The sequence below is a fragment of the Boleophthalmus pectinirostris genome, unplaced genomic scaffold, assembly GCF_026225935.1.
Source record: "Boleophthalmus pectinirostris isolate CB_2022bp ecotype Guang Dong unplaced genomic scaffold, ASM2622593v1 HiC_scaffold_9, whole genome shotgun sequence".
NCBI lineage: Eukaryota > Metazoa > Chordata > Actinopteri > Gobiiformes > Gobiidae > Boleophthalmus > Boleophthalmus pectinirostris.
In genome coordinates this window covers 30269431-30288305 of record NW_026571541.1, presented here as the reverse complement: position 1 = coordinate 30288305, position 18875 = coordinate 30269431, and the positions used below count along the sequence as shown (strand labels likewise).

The 18875-nt window shown below is 37.4% G+C and overlaps 1 protein-coding gene across 1 annotated transcript in view; it reads left to right on the top strand.

Annotated features, from left to right (window-relative positions):
- The window catches only part of LOC110175098 (rho guanine nucleotide exchange factor TIAM1-like), a 136342-nt gene extending 121660 nt beyond the window's left edge, over positions 1-14682 (top strand). The window contains 12 exon segments of the mRNA XM_020941213.2: positions 211-336; positions 4789-4897; positions 6536-6715; positions 7762-7775; positions 7777-7881; positions 7987-8095; positions 9441-9499; positions 9825-9930; positions 10665-10752; positions 12224-12396; positions 13867-14145; positions 14148-14682. Of these exon segments, the coding sequence (XP_020796872.2) occupies positions 211-336; positions 4789-4897; positions 6536-6715; positions 7762-7775; positions 7777-7881; positions 7987-8095; positions 9441-9499; positions 9825-9930; positions 10665-10752; positions 12224-12396; positions 13867-14145; positions 14148-14341 (1542 nt within the window). The 3' untranslated portion in view covers positions 14342-14682.
- The last annotated feature ends 4193 nt before the right edge of the window (positions 14683-18875 follow it).

Sequence of the window (18875 nt, the reverse complement as noted above, 5' to 3'; positions counted from 1 at the left end):
TTGTGTGGTAGTGCTGTAGGACGGGAGCAGGTGATGAGTAGAAAACACAGATTTTGACAGTCATGTTTTGCCTTGGTTTTTTTAAAATTTGAAGGTTGCGTAACACTTGACAGTTGTATCGGAAAAACAAAATGAGAAAAAAAAAGGAAAAAAAACTGTTGACACCTGTTGGAGTGATAATGAAATGCCACTGCGGTTGTCTCTTTCCAGCTGGACGTGCTGTTTGGGAATCTGCCCGAGATGGTGGAGTTCCAAGTGGAGTTTCTGAAAACGCTGGAAGACGGGACCAGGCTGGTGCCAGATCTGGAGAAGCTGGAGAGGGTCGAGCAGTTTAAGGTGAGTGGTATGGGGTTGTCTGGCTTTTATTTACATTTTTTTTCAGGCGACAGTTGTAGTGATCAGAAGGTTGGCGGTTTGTATCCTGATCTCTACATAAAACATCACTGGTTGAGCAGTCAGATCCACTGACCCACAGGTTGGCGATGCGATTCCACCTCACACAGATGAATGCTGCTGTTGTGTCCTTGGGCAAGACACTTAACCCACCTCTCTCCTAGTGTCACTGGTGTGTGAATGTGTGAGTGGTTCTTTGATGTAAAGAACTCTGAGTGCCTTAAACCTTTTCTGGGGGCCCATATTTTAAACATCACAAATCTTCGCGACCCAAGTCAATAAACATTATTCATAAATCACAAAATAAAGGTGGATTTGATCATTATTGAACATTAATGGGGATATTTTATTGTTGACTGAGTGATCGTGTCTCTCTGAACAATTAGTATTACTCAAGTTTAAAACAAGGAAAAACAGTAATCATTGTTGCACACAGAAAATTGGTTAAAAAGTGAAGAGCAGGGGCAACCCCAAAAAAATTTTCTTGCGACCCAGTCTTTGGGAAACAGTGGCTTAAAGGTGAAAAAGCGTTGTATAAAAATGTGACTATTAACCTTTTTTATTTTATTTAGTTATTTAAAATTATTATTATTTATTTATTTAAATTTAAAAATTTAATTTCAAAATTAGAGCTGCTGGAAAAAATGATCAAAAGATGATTAACTGTACACCCTTGCGCAAGATGGTCAAGTTTAAAGTAGTACTGTGGAACATTCCAGGCAAAGCAATAACATCTCCATGAAGAAAATGTGGTGGACCAGACCCCCCAACTAGAAAAGTTCCATAATGTCTGCACATATTTATGAATGTTGCCAAAATATACCAACCTCTTGTCCTAAAATGTCCTCAAAATGGCAGGACTGTCATCTTTGTGGAATTAATGGCTGACAAAAATCCATTGCCATGTCTCACTACTCTTCCACCAAGTTTGGATACTGTTCTGAATGTCTAATGACTGCTTTCCCACGTACAGATAGACTTAAAATATGGAAGGGGCAGAATAAAAGTGCAGTCAGCCCAGGCTAATCTCTGGAGTCATGAGTCAGGGCCAAACTGCACAGTGGGCTTTCATTTGGAGCTTGTGTGTGCTGCAGTGACATGTTGTGACAGTCAGGGAGGTTAGCTGGCAGTAATTACCGGATTGTCAAAAAGTTCCGAAAGGTCGCAAAGTCTTCTCGAACTTTTTAGGGAGTTTTGAGATCTGTATTGGTATGTTTAAGTGGTAGAAAATGTTATGTGTCCCGAAAGTTACTTAAAGGGCACTTATTACGCTTTTTACCTCATCACAAACAAACCTGGAGTTGGAGATTTGGATACTTTTAGCCCTGAAATTGCCTGTCTCTACTCGAAAAAGGTAAAAAGTAGCTGTTAACTTGAACAATGACGCTAAGTGACATCACAAGGTGGTACATACAGGACCTTTAAAGGAGCTGCATCTGATTTTTACCGTCACACCTGTGGTCTTTCATGACAAAAATGTACACCAGAAAATAATACCATATTATTTTCATGCAGTATGTATTTTTTGTCTTTATTTACTTCTGCCCTAATCATACATACCAAATAATATATAATTTTTTGGAAATTTTAGCCCCTTAAATGTCAGTTTTGTAGGCGAAAGTCTCAAATTATGTGCATGAAAAAAATCTAAAATTTGATATATATATATTTTTTGTATCTTGTCTAATCATTTTAATTTATTTGTGTGGATAATCAGAGGCTGGGAGCTCCTCTAGAACACATCTATATAATTTTAACCTCAAATATCTACGTCTCTGTCCTACTGTGTCGACTAATATGTATAAATGTCTTTCCATTAATATAACCTTATAATGGAGGATACACAGAAAAAGAAAAATTTCTAAAAATTCAAAAGACAGTAAAACAAAAAATTATGAAGGGTTTTCAACACCAAAGAATGAAAAATAAATTAAAAAGTAAAAATATTCTGGTAAAGTTATGAGAATATAAAAAGAATTTGAATGGAAGTCAATGGGAAAAAAATGTACCTAAGGACCATGGGTGTGAGTATTTTGATTATAGACAATTTAATTAATGTGATCTTAAAACAAAACAAAAAACATAGAAGATTAAAAATACACCACAAAATGCACAAACTGGCCAATTTTGGTGCTATTTGGTACAATATAGCCAAGGTTATGCAAAAAAAGAAGTTGAGATGTACAAAAATGTGAAAAACAAGACTAGTTGATTTTGGTTTGCAGTGGTCCAAAGTTATTCTTCACTCACCTTTTATTCTGATTACTCACTACAATAAGTATAAAAGCACTTTTCATAATTCTTCAAAGTTTTGCGGTAACGGTAACATATACAACTAGCATGCCAACACACACCTCCTGATTATCGGACAATAAAATGCTGTATAAGTCGACACAGCGAACTTGAACTGCTTATACAATAAAAATGCTTATGTACAGGCCTTTTAAAGATGCACTGGGTTACTTTTTTGAATGGGGATCCTCCATGGAGACGTTATTACCTGGAATGTTCCATGGTATGGCATTAAACATCTATCTAATTACATCTATTTAATTAAATGACATCTTATTGCTCCGATATCTTGAATAACATGGATTGTTTGACCAGTAATTTGCCTCCTGCCTGTCTGACGAAGGGAGTAATGCTTAATGCCGTACAGTGGAACATTAACCTCATACTGTATGTTAATCCTACATCTTTAATCTGTTTATTTGTGAAATGCCAGTCTACTTGACATTTCCATACCTTGATTGTAACCTATGGAACACTTGACATTTTCGATGGCATTATGTTTGGTGGCTAAAATGAATTGTGCAGGTGTGACAAAGAATAATTGTCAGAGATGAAAAGATGAATGAACAGAAGCGCGTTACATAAGAGTTTTACAGAGAAATCACATTGTACAGAGGAAATGTTAAGAGTTATATGCCAAGAGACAAGTCAATATTGCTGCTGACATTTCTACTTTTATTGTGTTTTTCCAATTGTCCTGAATAAAACGTGTGTAAGAGAATAAAACTCCAGTCGCATTCTCTGGACAACAATCCTGGCGTAAGATCTGGAGTACTCAGTTTTATTACAGATGCATTCTGTCTGTCAAATACTTTGCTATTCCTTTGTCTGGAAAGTTTCCCAGTATGGCATTAAAGCTTTCTATCTTCATGGAGACCAAACCAGACAAGTTACAGGTCAGATCTGTGGAGAGGCGACCCCGCTCACAGTCAGAATGTCTGTTTTTCTAAGTGTTTGAGCTCTAAAACCATCTGTAATTAAATAAATGTAAAGTAGAGCTGTTTAATGTCATACTGTAGAACATTCCAGACAATGCAATGACATACAGTATCCATAGAAACAAGCAGGTGACGGACCCATAACCAAAGAGTTACATAGCACACCTTTAGGTAAAAGTACAGATACAGAGACTAAAAGTTACTCAAGTAAAAGCATCACATGACAAAATCCAAGTATTGAAGTACCTATTTTAGTTTTTACTCTTAGGGCCTGTTTACACGAGAACGCTTGGGGGTAAAAACGACAAAATATTTTATCGGAAGTGCCTTTTGTTTAGACTGGTGACAGCATTTTGGGGGCTTAAAAACACAAAAATCTGAAACCACCCTCCAGAGAGGAAAAGCTGAATACGCTCCGTCGTAGCGTTTCCGTGTACACTGCCCAAGACGCAAAATTCTGGTCAGATCTGCTCACGTCTCGTATGCGTTTGTCACATACATCACCACCTCACATCACCACCGAGCCGCCTGGCATGCATACCCAATCAAATTCCACACACTTTTGTGTCACCGTATGCACGCAGATTTCCTCCCAGAAATGCTCGTCTAAACATGGAATAAAAAGTGAAGTCGCGGCACCACTTTTACGTCTTCTGTTCAGACCGTCATCATATAAACGTAGCCTTAAAGTAAAAATCTTTTGAGTATCTTGCATAGATTTGCGACAGATTGCCATTTGCAACAGTTTCAGGATGACATGTAGTGATTTTGTTCTAATGTTCTAAAATGTAGTGAAGTAAAAGTAAAAAGTATCTGCTGTAAAATTTACTTAAGTACTTTTTTCTTTGGTATCTGAACATAAGTACTGTACTGCATTACAACTAAATAATAGATATAGAGACCTGCAATATAGATTCACAATATACTTAAAAATCTGCATGACAAACTGAAATTTGTCCTCTTACCTGTTCCCAGTACTTCATAAATACTCCATAAATTATGCCTATCCTTTATTAAGATTCAATAGATAGACTTCAGTAGAGTCAATAGTCAAAATTTTTCTGCATTTTATAATTTTAAATGTACATATTTGACCTCTGACTGAACTTCAAAACTTTTTATCTTCTTAAACCATTACATAACTTGTATTTATTTGTTGTTACAGAAAATTCTCTTCTCGCTGGGCGGCTCATTCCTCTACTACGCAGACCGTTTTAAGATCTACAGCGCCTTCTGTGCCAGCCACACCAAAGTCCCCAAGGTCCTGGCTAAGGGTGAGTGAACGTAACGTCTCCTCTCCTCTCTGATTCTGCTCCTGGGTCAAAGTAAGACATGGGCTTATCTGTGAAGCATCTGCCACAGCTCTAAGTGCTCCGTAAATGTGCAGCTTTGCGTGTCACTTGAGAGTCGCCTGAGGAGTGCTCCGTTTGGTTTCTGCAGGATTTCATGGTTTTAAGTAGTTTGTTTTGGCTGTGGCTGCTAAACCAGTGTGTCATGTTTTTGTTTTAGAACTTGTTTAGGACTGTGATTAAAAAAATATTAAGAAATGTATGCCAACTACGTGTGGAATGTTTATTATTTATTGGTATTCTTGCTCTTATTTGCTTTTACGAGCTTAACAAGGATTAGTGGAGTTAAGTAGAGCTTTATTTTATTTCTATTGGATATGTTTTATTTGTTTTGTGGAGCACTTTGGCAACAGTTTTTATGAAATGTGGTATATAAATAAATTGGATTGGACTGGATCTAGGGCTTCCAGGTTTTCATTTTTTACAGTTCAAATTGTGAACAAATAGACTACACTCATTTCTGTTAATCATGATTCAGAGGTATTAGACATAATACTGGGGGTGAGTGATATGAGAAAAAAAAATAAAGCATAATTTTCTTGGAGCCCTCTTCCAATTTTCGTTTTTTATTTTTATTTATTTGTATTTTTAGGTTTATTTATTTAAAAGGGACGGTGCATTTTCATGATCTGTCAGTGACAATTCATAGGACAAACATGATAGAAATGGCACAGTAAGACACAATCATGACATACAACAGTGACATTTACATAGAAGCATAATATTAGTGGTCACAGATCTGGTTTCTCTTAAATCATCATTTCAGATTGGTTTTAAATGTACTGGAGGTGGTAGAGTCTCTGGGATGTTGTTCCAGATTTCTGTACCCTTGACTGATATTACCCTAGACTTTTATTACACTTAGTTTAAACTTTAAGCTTTATCTCGCCTTGAAGAGTTAACTAAAGTCATCTGCCTCTGTAAGATCACACTTCACTGTAACTGGTTAAATCCCCTTGTCACTCACGCAGTAGCTGACTAATTGGAGGTGTGTTTGGGGAAAACTGATGTGTCACTATATGTGGATTAATTTTTTACTGCCATATCGGGGAGCTCTACATGACATCTTTACGATGTTGAAAATTGTACTTCATATGATACAATTTGTCTTATTTGCTCAACACCAACTCTATAGTTCTTAAAGCTTCATTGTGTAACTTCTGGTGGAGGTCAAATGCTTTTATTTGTGGAGATGTTATTGCTTTGTCTAGAATGTTTCACAGTATGATTTTAAACATGTTTATCTTCATGGAGACCAAACTAGACAATGTTACGGGTCAGATCTGTGGAAAATAACACCACTCACAGTCTGAATGTCTGTTTTTCTTGGTATTTTTGAGCTATAAAACCACCTGCAATTGAATAAATGTTAAGGTAGAGCTGTTTAATTGAACATATTGTGGAACATTTGAGGCAGAGCAATGACATATCCATATAAACAAGCAGGTAACGGACCTGTGCATCTTTAAAGTTATTGTACAAAGTGATTTATAAATGACATAGTGAGGATAGGATCTACATATGTGTGATGAGTTATAATGCTTATATGCCTCCTCTGTGCAGCCAAATCAGACCCAGACTTCAAGGCCTTTCTCGACGAGAGGAACCCCAAACAGCAGCACTCGTCCACCCTGGAGTCGTACCTGATCAAGCCCATTCAGAGGGTGCTCAAGTACCCCCTCCTGCTCAAAGAACTCTACTCCCTCACAGACCCGGACAGTGAGGAGCACTACCACCTGGATGGTAAATGTCTTATGGTCTAATATGGGCAGAATGTGGGTTTTAAATGTCTTGTATTATGATGTACAGTAGTTGAAGCTGTTTTGGTCCTATATTTGACAAAATTGACGCTTCAAGCCATGTTACAATTAGGGCTGGGTGTCATTAAGAAGTTGTCGATACGATACATAGGCCACGATATGAAACATACCTTGATACAGTGCACTTTCGATTCGATATATTTCAAAACGATTTGATACGGTTCAATAAAACATAAAGGCAATCATGGCTCTTATATTAAAAGTCTTTGTTAAACCACTTCTTGTGCAAAGTTAATATGAAAAAAGCCCATTTTAATCATCAAAACAGTGAAAATGTCAAATGTTTTGAGTTTCCTTCCTCTAAACAAGCAATAAAACTGTAGCGCTGTAACAAATAATTTAGTAAAATACACCAAAAAATTGTCTCAGCGATATAGCGATACAACAGCCCACGATATCGATACTGTATCATCACTTTAAACGATACTATATACCGATATTTCTGTATTTTTGCACACCTGTAGTTACAATGTTGTTACCTCCGCAAAAACATTTCTGGAGTTTTTTTTTTTTGTTTCATTCACACATCTTTGAGTAATCCTGCATTATTAGTCTGTCTACATCTCTAAAGCTCAAAATGCTCTGTTCCAAATTGTGATGTCACGAAGTAGTAGTTTTCAAGTTCACAGCTACCTTTTATCTTTAGTTCAGCAGAGATCGGCAATTCCAGAGCTGAAATTATCCAAATGATTGTAGTGAAGGTGTATAGAGTGGAGCACTTCCTGTATTACCACATGACATCACAAGTTGGAACAAAGTTTTCTGTTTGAGAGAAGAATACAGCCTAAATATGCAGGCTTTGTGTGTTAAACGTGTGAATGAAACAAAACACAACTCCAGGTCTGTTTGTGATGAGGAAACATTATAACATAAATGAGGAAATAGCGATTTAACATATTTTACTATCATTCCTTGGAGGACAAAACCCACTTCAGAAGCCTGATCATGTGGTGCTCTATTTCTTTGCAGTTGCTATGAAAGCGAATGAACAAAGTGGCCAGCCATATCAACGAAATGCAGAAGATCCACGAGGAGTTTGGGGCCGTCTTCGATCAACTCATCACAGAGCAGATCGGGGAGAAGAAAGAGGTAAGCATTTATATGAAATCCATTTATATTATTTTATTTTTAGCAGTAAATTTGCATTAATTTATTTATTTTACTCTACATTGACTATGTTTTGTTGTTTTTTAGGTCGCAGATCTGTCCATGGGAGATCTCTTACTGCACACTACAGTCACATGGCTCAACCCTCCAGCCTCGTTGGGAAAGTGGAAAAAAGAACCACAGATGGCTACATTCGGTACATAAGAACTCTCCACTTAGACTTAAACAAACTTTCATGATCCACAAGGGAAATTATTTGGATGCAGTCGCTCATACATCATAATATATTATAATGACAAAGAGAAAAAAATATATGTACAAGTAAAAATAAAAGAACATGGAAATAAATAATAAAAATATCTCAACAATATACAAGAGGTCAAATAGAGAACAGTGCAAATTGACAGGACATAGCATTGTCTGTTTCATAAGGGTGAGTTGTTGTACAGTTGTAGGGAGTATTATCTGTTTCATAAGGGTGAGTTGTTGTACAGTTGTAGGGAGTATTATCTGTTACATAAGGGTGAGTTGTTGTACAGTTGTAGGGAGTATTATCTGTTACATAAGGGTGAGTTGTTGTACAGTTGTAGGGAGTATTATCTGTTACATAAGGGTGAGTTGTACAGTTGTAGGGAGTATTATCTGTTACATAAGGGTAAGTTGTTGTACAGTTGTAGGGAGTATTATCTGTTACATAAGGGTGAGTTGTTGTACAGTTGTAGGGAGTATTATCTGTTACATAAAGGGTGAGTTGTTGTACAGTTGTAGGGAGTATTATCTGTTACATAAGGGGTGAGTTGTTGTACAGTTGTAGGGAGTATTATCTGTTACATAAGGTGAGTTGTTGTACAGTTGTTGTAGGGAGTATTATCTGTTACATAAGGGTGAGTTGTTGTACAGTTGTAGGGAGTATTATCTGTTACATAAGGGTGAGTTGTTGTACAGTTGTAGGGAGTATTATCTGTTACATAAGGGTGAGTTGTTGTAGGGAGTATTATCTGTTACATAAGGGTGAGTTGTTGTACAGTTGTAGGGAGTATTATCTGTTACATAAGGGTGAGTTGTTGTACAGTTGTAGGGAGTATTATCTGTTACATAAAGGGTGAGTTGTTGTAGGAGTATTATCTGTTACATAAGGTGAGTTGTTGTAGTTGTAGGGAGTATTATCTGTTACATAAGGGTGAGTTGTTGTAGGGAGTATTATCTGTTACATAAGGGTGAGTTGTTGTACAGTTGTAGGGAGTATTATCTGTTACATAAGGGTGAGTTGTTGTAGGGAGTATTATCTGTTACATAAGGGTGAGTTGTTGTACAGTTGTAGGGAGTATTATCCGTTACATAAGGGTGAGTTGTTGTATAGTTGTAGGGAGTATTATCTCCTCTGTCCCTCTATAGTCTGTTGCAGTGGGTGAGCAGGAGTGTCCATGATGGAGAGCAGTTTGTCCAGTGTCGTCCTGTTCTCCTTCACTGTGACAAATGTTCATATGAAAAATCACTGTAGAGAGATTATTATTAGTTACCCTTTTATCATTTCCATCCAGTGTTCAAGACGGCAGTGGTCTTTGTCTGCAAGGATGGGTCCAAACAGAAAAAGAAAATGGTAAGTTTCACATTGATGTAGTCACTGTTCTGAATAACTTTGCCCTAATTTAGTCAGAATTGGTACACCAGACCTGTTATTCTAGTTTACTCTATTTAGTCTATTTAAAGGACCCATAATACTCTATTTTCTGATCTATGTTATCAGGTTGTTTCCTCATCACAAACAGACCTGGAGTTGTGTTTTGTTTTTTTTTCATTCGAGCATGTTTAACGCATAAACCCTGCATATTTAGACTGAGTTCTTCTCTTCCATCTTGTGTTGATACTATAGGATGTGCTCCACTGTGTTTTTAAACTCCATTCACCTTTTTGTGTGCATTCAGGGAGGCACGCACAGAGTGTCCATGTCTTCCGAGGACAAGGACCCCTTCCGCTACCGCCACATGATTCCCACCAACTCTCTTCAAGTGCGCTCCTTGGCGAATGCAGGTACTGGAATACTACAAGTACAATAACTTCTTGGGTTCTTTATAAAGACAATAAAGTAGGAGATATATTTACTTTGGTGAGATGTTCCAGCTGCAAGTCATCTTCAGAACTGTCACTGTGTCGTATATTGGGTGTTGTTACTTCTGATGGACCTGACAGGTTTCTCAGGCTGACTACGTATCCTGTCGCCCAGTGGCCTGTGGAGGAGGTGGTCCCAGGTGTGTGAAAGGAGGAACGCTCTGTCATCACGGTTGATTGTGTCCGTGCGGGGTTCCATGATTCCAATGGCCTCCTTGATCCAGCGTTTGAACTAGTTGTTCTCCGATCCAATGACCCAACCCCCTTTCCAATCCATAATGAGGTTATTCCGTAGCGTTCCTTCTTTCACACGCCTGGTACGCCCTCCTCTAGACACCACCAGGCCCTCACAGGTCTATCAGACTGCAACAACACAGGAAGTAACAACAGCTGATATACGACACATCACCACAAACCCCGGTGACAGTTCTGAAGATGGCTTGCAGCTAGCAGCCGAAATATGTCAACAAGATAAATACATCTGTTATTGTATTGTCTTTAAAAAGAACCCAAGAAGTTAATGTTCAAAAGAAAACAAAATGAACGTTTTAGGACTACAAGAAGTGTTTTATTTGGCTGTGTTTGCTTGTGTGTGCATATATATAGGATTTGCTGTGACTGATGAAATGGAAAAATGCTGTTTTGTGTCTGTACAGATGGTGAGGGCTCGGCCGTCTGTGAGATCGTCCACACTAAATCAGAGTCAGAGGGTCGTCCGGAGAGGGCCTTTCAGCTCTGTTGCAGGTGAGGAGTAAGGCTGGGAATCACTGTCCCTCACGATTCAATACGATACATGATACATAGCTCACGATACAATATTATCACAATATACCAATACATGCAATAATATTGTACATGATACTCTGTGATATGTTGCTGTTTTTTAAAGAACCAAATACATTCAGCAACAATATCATCTTTGTTAAACCACCACTTGTGCAAAGTGAATAAGAAATACATATATTTTAATCATCAAATCAGTGAATATGTCAAGTGTATTACATAAACTGGTTTCCTGTGCTTACTGCTTTCAGACAACTAAGTAATAGCACTGTACAATATGAGAAAAGTACTGTATTTTTCTGACTATAAAACGCACCGAATTATAAGGCGCAATAGCAATAATGTTGCATTCTCTCATCTATTTTTATACATAAGGTGCACTGGATTATAAGGCGCATTGAGCGAAACAAACGGACAACACTTGAGACTAATCCCTTAGCCAAGGCGTCCACGATTGATTGGCAGATCGTGACGTAATTCGCCCGGCGTTGCCTCCCTGTCTTTTTGAATGTGTATTATGAATGTGAATGTGGGTGGATCATTTAAGTTTTAAGTCATTTAAGAGGACTCAAATATACACTGAGTAATAATGTGTTTAATGCAGTTTTGTGCACATTTGTTTATGTTTTACAGAAATTAAGCTTAAAACCACATGGCTAATTTGCATAAACTATAAGCGATAAAAAAATAGCTCACTCCTTGTGCACTGATGCGGTCAGCTTCTGTCTGACCAAAGGACATGACTCAGTGGAATATGAGTGTTCTTTCTGTGGGCAGCAGTGTGCATTGAGTCGACACAGAACTATACTTCACCCTTTACTCCGCGAGGCTCCTGACTACAGTAGCCGTAAAATGCTTTGACAATCCATCAAGTGGTGCAGCTTTGTAGTTTACCAAAGACGTACTAAAACATTTTGACAGATTTTTGAGCACCGTGTACCATGTAAAATTGGTTCGAGGTTAGTAAGCACAACCAGAATTAATACATAAGGCACACTGTCGATTTTTGAGAGAATTAAAGGATTTTAAGTGTGCCTTATAGTCTGAAAAATACAGTATACTCAATAGATATGTTTTGACAACACTGTTCGTAGATTTGAAATTAAAATAAAAAATAAGCATTATACTCAACATTATCAGAAAATCAGAACTTAAAACATTTTTTAGCTGTGAATCAAATGTGTCATTAAGTGGAAGGAAGGAGTAAACCTGAGGGAGGCTCCAGGAGCAGACATCAGATAAAAGAATCAAACTTTATTGGTCTCAGTGAGGAGTTTATATCCTCTCTTCTCGCTTTGTCTCCTCTGTGGGCGGGACTTCCTCACCCATTTCCTGCAGAATCAAGGAGAAAGAAGCGTGAAAAGAGAAATGAGACGTGGCCACGGTTTGAATTGGGTCCCTTTAACACCACCTTTACTCTGTCTCTCCTCAGTTCCCCAGAGAGCAGGAAAGAGTTTGTGAAGTCTGTGCACTCCATCCTGAGGGAGAAGCACAGGAGACAGCTGCTGAAGACTGAGAGCCTGCCCCTGAGCCAGCAGTACGTGCCCTTCGGAGGGAAGCGCCTGTGTGCCCTCAAGGGAGCCAGGCCCGTCATAAATAGAGCAGGTACATGTTCCCTACGCCCTACAGCGCCAGTGCCCTCATTCACTGTTCTACTTCACTGACGATCACCTGGCGCACAAGGCTGGCTTTACTTCACTAAGACATTCAAGTTACTGCTCCATTTACTTTCACTAAACTTATTCTTTTTGCCTTCTCGAAGTACAATCTCGCTATTAACCAACTTTCATGCTCGCAGCTACAGGTTTCAGACTTTTAGCTCCTTTTTCCACACTTGTTGCCTTTATAGGGCTCAGAAAGGTACACGCTTAGTTTAATCTACGCAGCAATTAGTCATCGTGAAATGGACTTCATGCATTCACGATAAAAAGTATGTCAAATAAAATTGGTTGTATTAAATTAGTCTGTGTAATCGCTCATTCGTCCTGGAGTGGTCCAAGGTAGAAAAGGCTTCAAAAGATATCAGTCATTATGGACATCAAGACCTTTTAAAATGTAAAATACCTGTGCTCAGTATTAAGTGCAAGAATTATTCATGTTTCTGATTAAATTAAGTATTTCTGAATGACTATTTTATGCCCATCTCTAATTAGGACTAATGGTAATATTTTAGCACAAACTCAATTTCAAAATGACCAGATGTGGTTTGAGACAGTGTGACCCATAATGGCAATCAAAAACAAAAGGTTTTATCATCAAATACTGGCTATACGACCTTCATGGCCCACTTGTGATGTTTAAAAATTGGAATTTGTGTTACGGAGGCATTTTATTAGTACATTTTTTTAACTATACTATACACTATTATAATGTAATAGTGCATTTTCAAACTTGACGGTCATCAAAACATGCATGTCTTAACTTTAAAGCAGTCCTATTATGCCAAATTGACGTTTTAAGCTTTTAATCCTCTTTTCTTTTAGTTGTTTCTTCCTCATTTACCCACTCAAAGTACCGGACAGAGTCTCCCTCAGAGCACACTGACTGCAAATGAGCAAATCTCCAAATGGTGATGTGTGAACAACAAACAACAATCTAAATTTTGGACTGAAAAATGAATCTTTTGAATAAATTATTAGACCCAATTAGCCTTACTGGACTGGAGCAGCACTTTGTTGTCATGACATTTACCAGAGCTCCCATTGGGCTATATGATTTTACAACCTGGAAGTTGGCATACTTGTTTCTCTTAAGCCCTTTTAGATTAATATTTTGCGATTTGAAATGTCCAAAACGTAACATAATGATCTATAGGTGCCATTGATTGTAACTAAATAGCAGACATGACGACAATATGTTTTATTCTTTAAGGTTACTGGTAATGTCCAGGCCCATCGACAGAAATTTTAGGGTCCAGGGCAAGAAGCCACACATGGGCCCCCCTCTATTATAATTTAATAGGAAGAAGGTCAAATTCTGGGTCCCGGGACAACAGACCCCCCCCCCGGCCCTACTGCCCTGGTGAAAATGTAAATACATTTTGACAACAACTAACAGAATATTTCCCATCTCTAGCCTCTGCACCCACCCGTACCCTGGGCAGGCGAAAGCTGGTGCGAAACCGCTTCACCATCGACACGGACATCGTATTCGACAGCGACCCTGACCTGACCTCGCCCCCCGACCCCGCCGAAGCCACCCCGGAGCGGCTGCAGCGAGGCAACAGCGTCCCCCAGCCCCACAAGTCGGACACGGACCGCTGGGTGGAGGAGCAGTTCGACCTGGACGAGTACGAGGACCGCGACGAGATGAAGGAGACGGACATTCTGAGCGACGAGGACGAAGGAGTTCTGTCCGGAAGCTCAGGAAGGCCTCAACGGAAGAGCCGATGTCCGCGCTGTCCATGGAGAGCGAGGAGACGGAGAGCGAAGATCTCATGTCCCCGATGGAGGACTTGAAGCGGATCAGCATTAGCGCGGGGGAAGAGGAGGAGCAACAGGCTGAAGATGACGTTTGGATCCGGAGAGGGTCCGCAGACTGTGAAGCGTAGAACTGTTTTGGACAATATAATATAAATAAAATAAAATAAAATAAGGTCCACCATAACCCAGGGCTTGGCATTAACATAACTGGTCAATAGCAGGTTAAAGGGCCCATATTATTCTATTTTGTCATCGGTTATAATGTTGTTTACTCATCAAAAACGTGTAAGAGTTGCGTATTGTTTCATTCATACATGTTTTTCATCGAAATTCCCACAATAATATCGTGGACCATTACATTATATCGAATTACAAGTCTCTGTGCTTAAATTACGAGTTATGGTGCAGCAACAGCTAAAAATTTTTTTAAACAAGACAGTGGGAACTACATAGACCATGATCCTTTGCTCCATTTCAGTGTAGACTACAAGAAGAAATAACAGTTCTTTGGATTAAGTCTTGTCAAGGCATTTTAAGAGGAAAATGTCTCCACAAAATATCGCAATAAATATCGTACCATGAGATGTATATCGTGAAAATATTGTACTGAGAGATCTGGATATTGTTACATCTCACGATATTTCAATAAATATCGTATCGTGAGGTTCATACCGTGACGATAACGTATCGTGAGACTTTGATATCGTTACACCCCTAATATTTAGGCTGTTTCTTCTCTCAAATGGAAAAAACACACAAGAAAATCTATTAAAAAAATTAGCTGTTAACTTGAATGACATCATGACATCAAGAGGTGGAACTGAACATTTTCAGCTTTGGAGATGTTGACAGACTAATAATTAAGGATTAAGAATCAAACGTGTGAATGAAACAAAACACAACTCCAGTTATGTTTTTGAAAAGGTAACAGTATTATAACGGGGCTTAAAACTCACAAGAGTCAAAAAAAAAAAAAAAAAAGTGTAATATAAGACCTTTTTAATTTCAATTTCAGACTCTATTTATACAACTTAGATTACTTTTGCTTATGCCTGTTTATAGTATATTTTGCTAAGCTTTTAAATGGTTCCTTAATTTGATATAAAAAAAAAAATAAAACATGGTAATATTGATGTAAAAGAGAGAAAAGAAAATGCTACGTATTTTCACATAAAATTGCCAAAAGGTTAATGACAAGCCCTGACAATTAGCCTACCCATATTCACTCTCAGCGCATGGGTTCTGACGTACCGCTAGTAGAACTTCTTATATAGCCTACTTACCCTTATGCTAAGTGCTTTGTGTACAGGTAGAAGACAACGGCAGTAAACAGGAGTGGACTGGGTTAGCCCGCTTTAGTTTGTTTTGTTTAGGGTGACCAGACGTCCCTGTTTAGTCCCAGTTTTGAGCCCCATGTCCCCTGTCCCAGCAGATTTACACAAAACCATTGATTTGTCCCAGTTTTATACAAGAAATGTCCCAGGTGTCCATATTTTTGACCAATTTGCTACCAGTCAACAGTAAAGAGAGGGATAAATTGTAATTTGCTTTATTAAAATACAGAAAAGCATGTTTTAAAATGATCAGAACACAAAGACAAGGTTCCATCGCTAATGGAAATCCGGGAAAAGTCTTGGAAATTGAAAATGTCATTTACCAGGCCTAGAAAAGTCATAGAATTTTAGTATCTCTTTCTACAGCATTGTGTTAAGTTCTCATTAGGCTATTATGATTATTTCCGAACGTATGCGCCTTTTGTTTAAAAGAGATGACAATAAATGCACTGACAATATTTTGAATGTTAAAAAACTATAATACCAAACCATAAGGTGAATGGAAAGGGTTAACATTTCATATTTAGCCTTAAATATTTGCTTAATTTTACACATGTAGGGTGCTGTAAAGTCACAGAAAATTCACTTTAGGTCATGAAAAAGTCATGGAAAAGTTTTAAAATGTTGTCAGTGAAAAAGAGTGGGAACTGTGTGAAGAAAATGTGACTCTACTGACTCGCATGTTAGTCATGAGATGTCTCTGCATAACAGTTTTCATTTTATTATTGCCAGCCACCGAAAAAAATTGTCCCAGTTTTTTATTTTGAAATTCTGGTCACCCTAAGCTTGTTTTCCTTTACTGTACTTTACTAAAAACTTTACTTTACTAAATCTTTACTAAAACTTTCTTTCTGAAGGCATATTTTGGTTTAAACTAGCTAATTTATGTTGCAGGTTCATTAAAAACTACCAGCTTAACAAAAACATATTTTAGTTTTGGCAAAAGTTGACAAAATGTGTCATATTAGCTAGCCCCTTTTTGTTTTGGTAAAATCTAGAAAAGCATGTTTAAAAACAACCAAAACACAAAGAAAATGTGACTATACTGACTCGCATGTTAGTCATGAGTGGTCTCTGCGTAACAATTTTCCTTAATTTTATTATTACCAACCACCAAAAAACCGGGGATGTCCCAGTTTATTTTGAAATTCTGGTCACCCTAAGCTTGTTGTGCCTTTTGTCCATTTGAACTTTACTTTACTAAAACAGTCTTAAGGTATATTTTGGTTTGAACTAGCTTATTTATGTTGCAGGTTCATTAAAAACTACCAGATCATCAAAAACACATTTTAGTTTTGACAAAAGTTGACAAAATAGTAGCTAGCATCTTATATTAGCGTATTAGCTTTTACTGCTAATGCTTTACAGTTGGCAAAATGGAGCTGAGCTAAGTTTATGCTAACGTTGCTAATACTGTCACTCACGTAAACATTTCACATTTAACTTTTGCTCATAAAAATGACTAAGATGACCAGATATTCAAAATTAACACACAGGTTTTGATGGTAAATCATAATAAAATTGTGAAAAGAGCGCTTACATCCTTTCTCGACTCACATTTGTCAGTATTTAGTGTTGGTATTTAATCTGAGGGACTTCTGTTACTGCATTTTATTTTTTATTTTTTGACCTTATGCTCATTTTCAAGCATGGTTTTCTGTATTTTAGCTAAAAGAATATTTACAATACATTATTTCTGCGTCTTTACTGTTGGTAGGTAACAAATTAGTCAAAAATGGGGACAACTGGGACATTTCTTGGATAAAACTGGGACAAATTTGTGGTTTTGTGTAAATCTGCTGGGACAGGGGACACGGGGCTCAAAACTGGGACTGTCCCGGGTAAATAGTTACATCTGGTCACCCTAAAATGACACAAATCGCAGTGTTTAGCTCGTCTTAATCAGTTGCATAAAACAAATGCTTTTTAATACTATTCTTGCGTAAGTCCACTCCTTTTTACTTCCTTTGCCCACATCACAAATGGAAGCAATATGCGATTCTACTTTTATTTTTGTCAAATGAAATGCTGTCGGGACAAAAGAACACGTTTTAATGGAACAATCATGGAGAATCCTTTGCTTCGATTGGCATGGTTTGCACATTTAGGCAGCATTGTACAGTCCTGCCTGCTCTTACCAAATTTCAACATTGTCCATTTTCTTTCTATCGTCTGTTATTCTGATATATTATAGTCAAGGGCTGTAAAAATTGCAAATAATTTTTTTAATTGTATATTTTAACACTGTTTCGGGGCCACTATCTTGCTATGTACATGATTTAATTTGATGTTTTTTATCTTGGAGAATAGTGTTATTTTGTTAAATAGCTGAATTCTGTCATAGCCATAACGGCACATGGGGTTTTAATGTTTTAACTTAATCCTGTTTTACTTGAATTTGCTGTTACGTTTTATTTACTGTGAACCTATAGTTTTTTTCAGTATTGTGATAAACCACTTTTAACACTTCACGTGCACATTCGGCATTAGAGAGAATTTGCACATAGCTACTGTGTGTTTTTAAAAATGTTCACTGGAAATCAACTTTATTTATTCATCTGTGTTTGAATATGTTTTTGCCAGTTATGGAATTTGCATAAGCAATCAAGGGATGTTGTGTTTTGCCTGAAAAAGCAAAAGAACTTGTAAACAGCTTATAGTGCTACTAAGACTGCATTTTTATTACTGTGTGTACATAGAAGATGTATTGATATCATAATAAATACAGTTGTTTCCTATGTTTCTATTGGTGGATGTGTCATCTTTATGAATATGGGTTAATGATATCACTGAGTACTAAAAATATTTCAAGATTATGTTATTCCTTCTTCCTTCTCTTGCTTGTTCCCATGGAAAATTGGCATAAAACTTGTCTATAACAGTCAGAAGTCCTGGTATGTTTTTAACTTTGGAAAATTGGACCCAAGGCAGTGTTTCCCAAACTTTTTTTCCGGGGACCCATATTTTTAAAAGTCACAAACCTTCATGACCCAAGTCAATAGACATTATTCATAAATCACAAAATAAAGGTGGATTTGGCCATTATTGAACTTTAATGAGGATATTTTATTGTTGACTGGGTGAACAATTAGTATTACTCAAGTTTTAAACAATGAAAAACAGTCATTGAAGCAGCAATAAAAGGATCCATAAGTCGCCTATTTGGACATTAATGAAGCCCATTTGTTTTCCTTTTCAACATTCAACTGAACCAGCAATAACTGGAACAAAATAGTCAATAAAATAATTACAAAAAGATTAGAAATTATTCAAAACATGTATTAACATTTCAACATTATTAATGAGATAGGTGGGTCTGTCTGTGTTT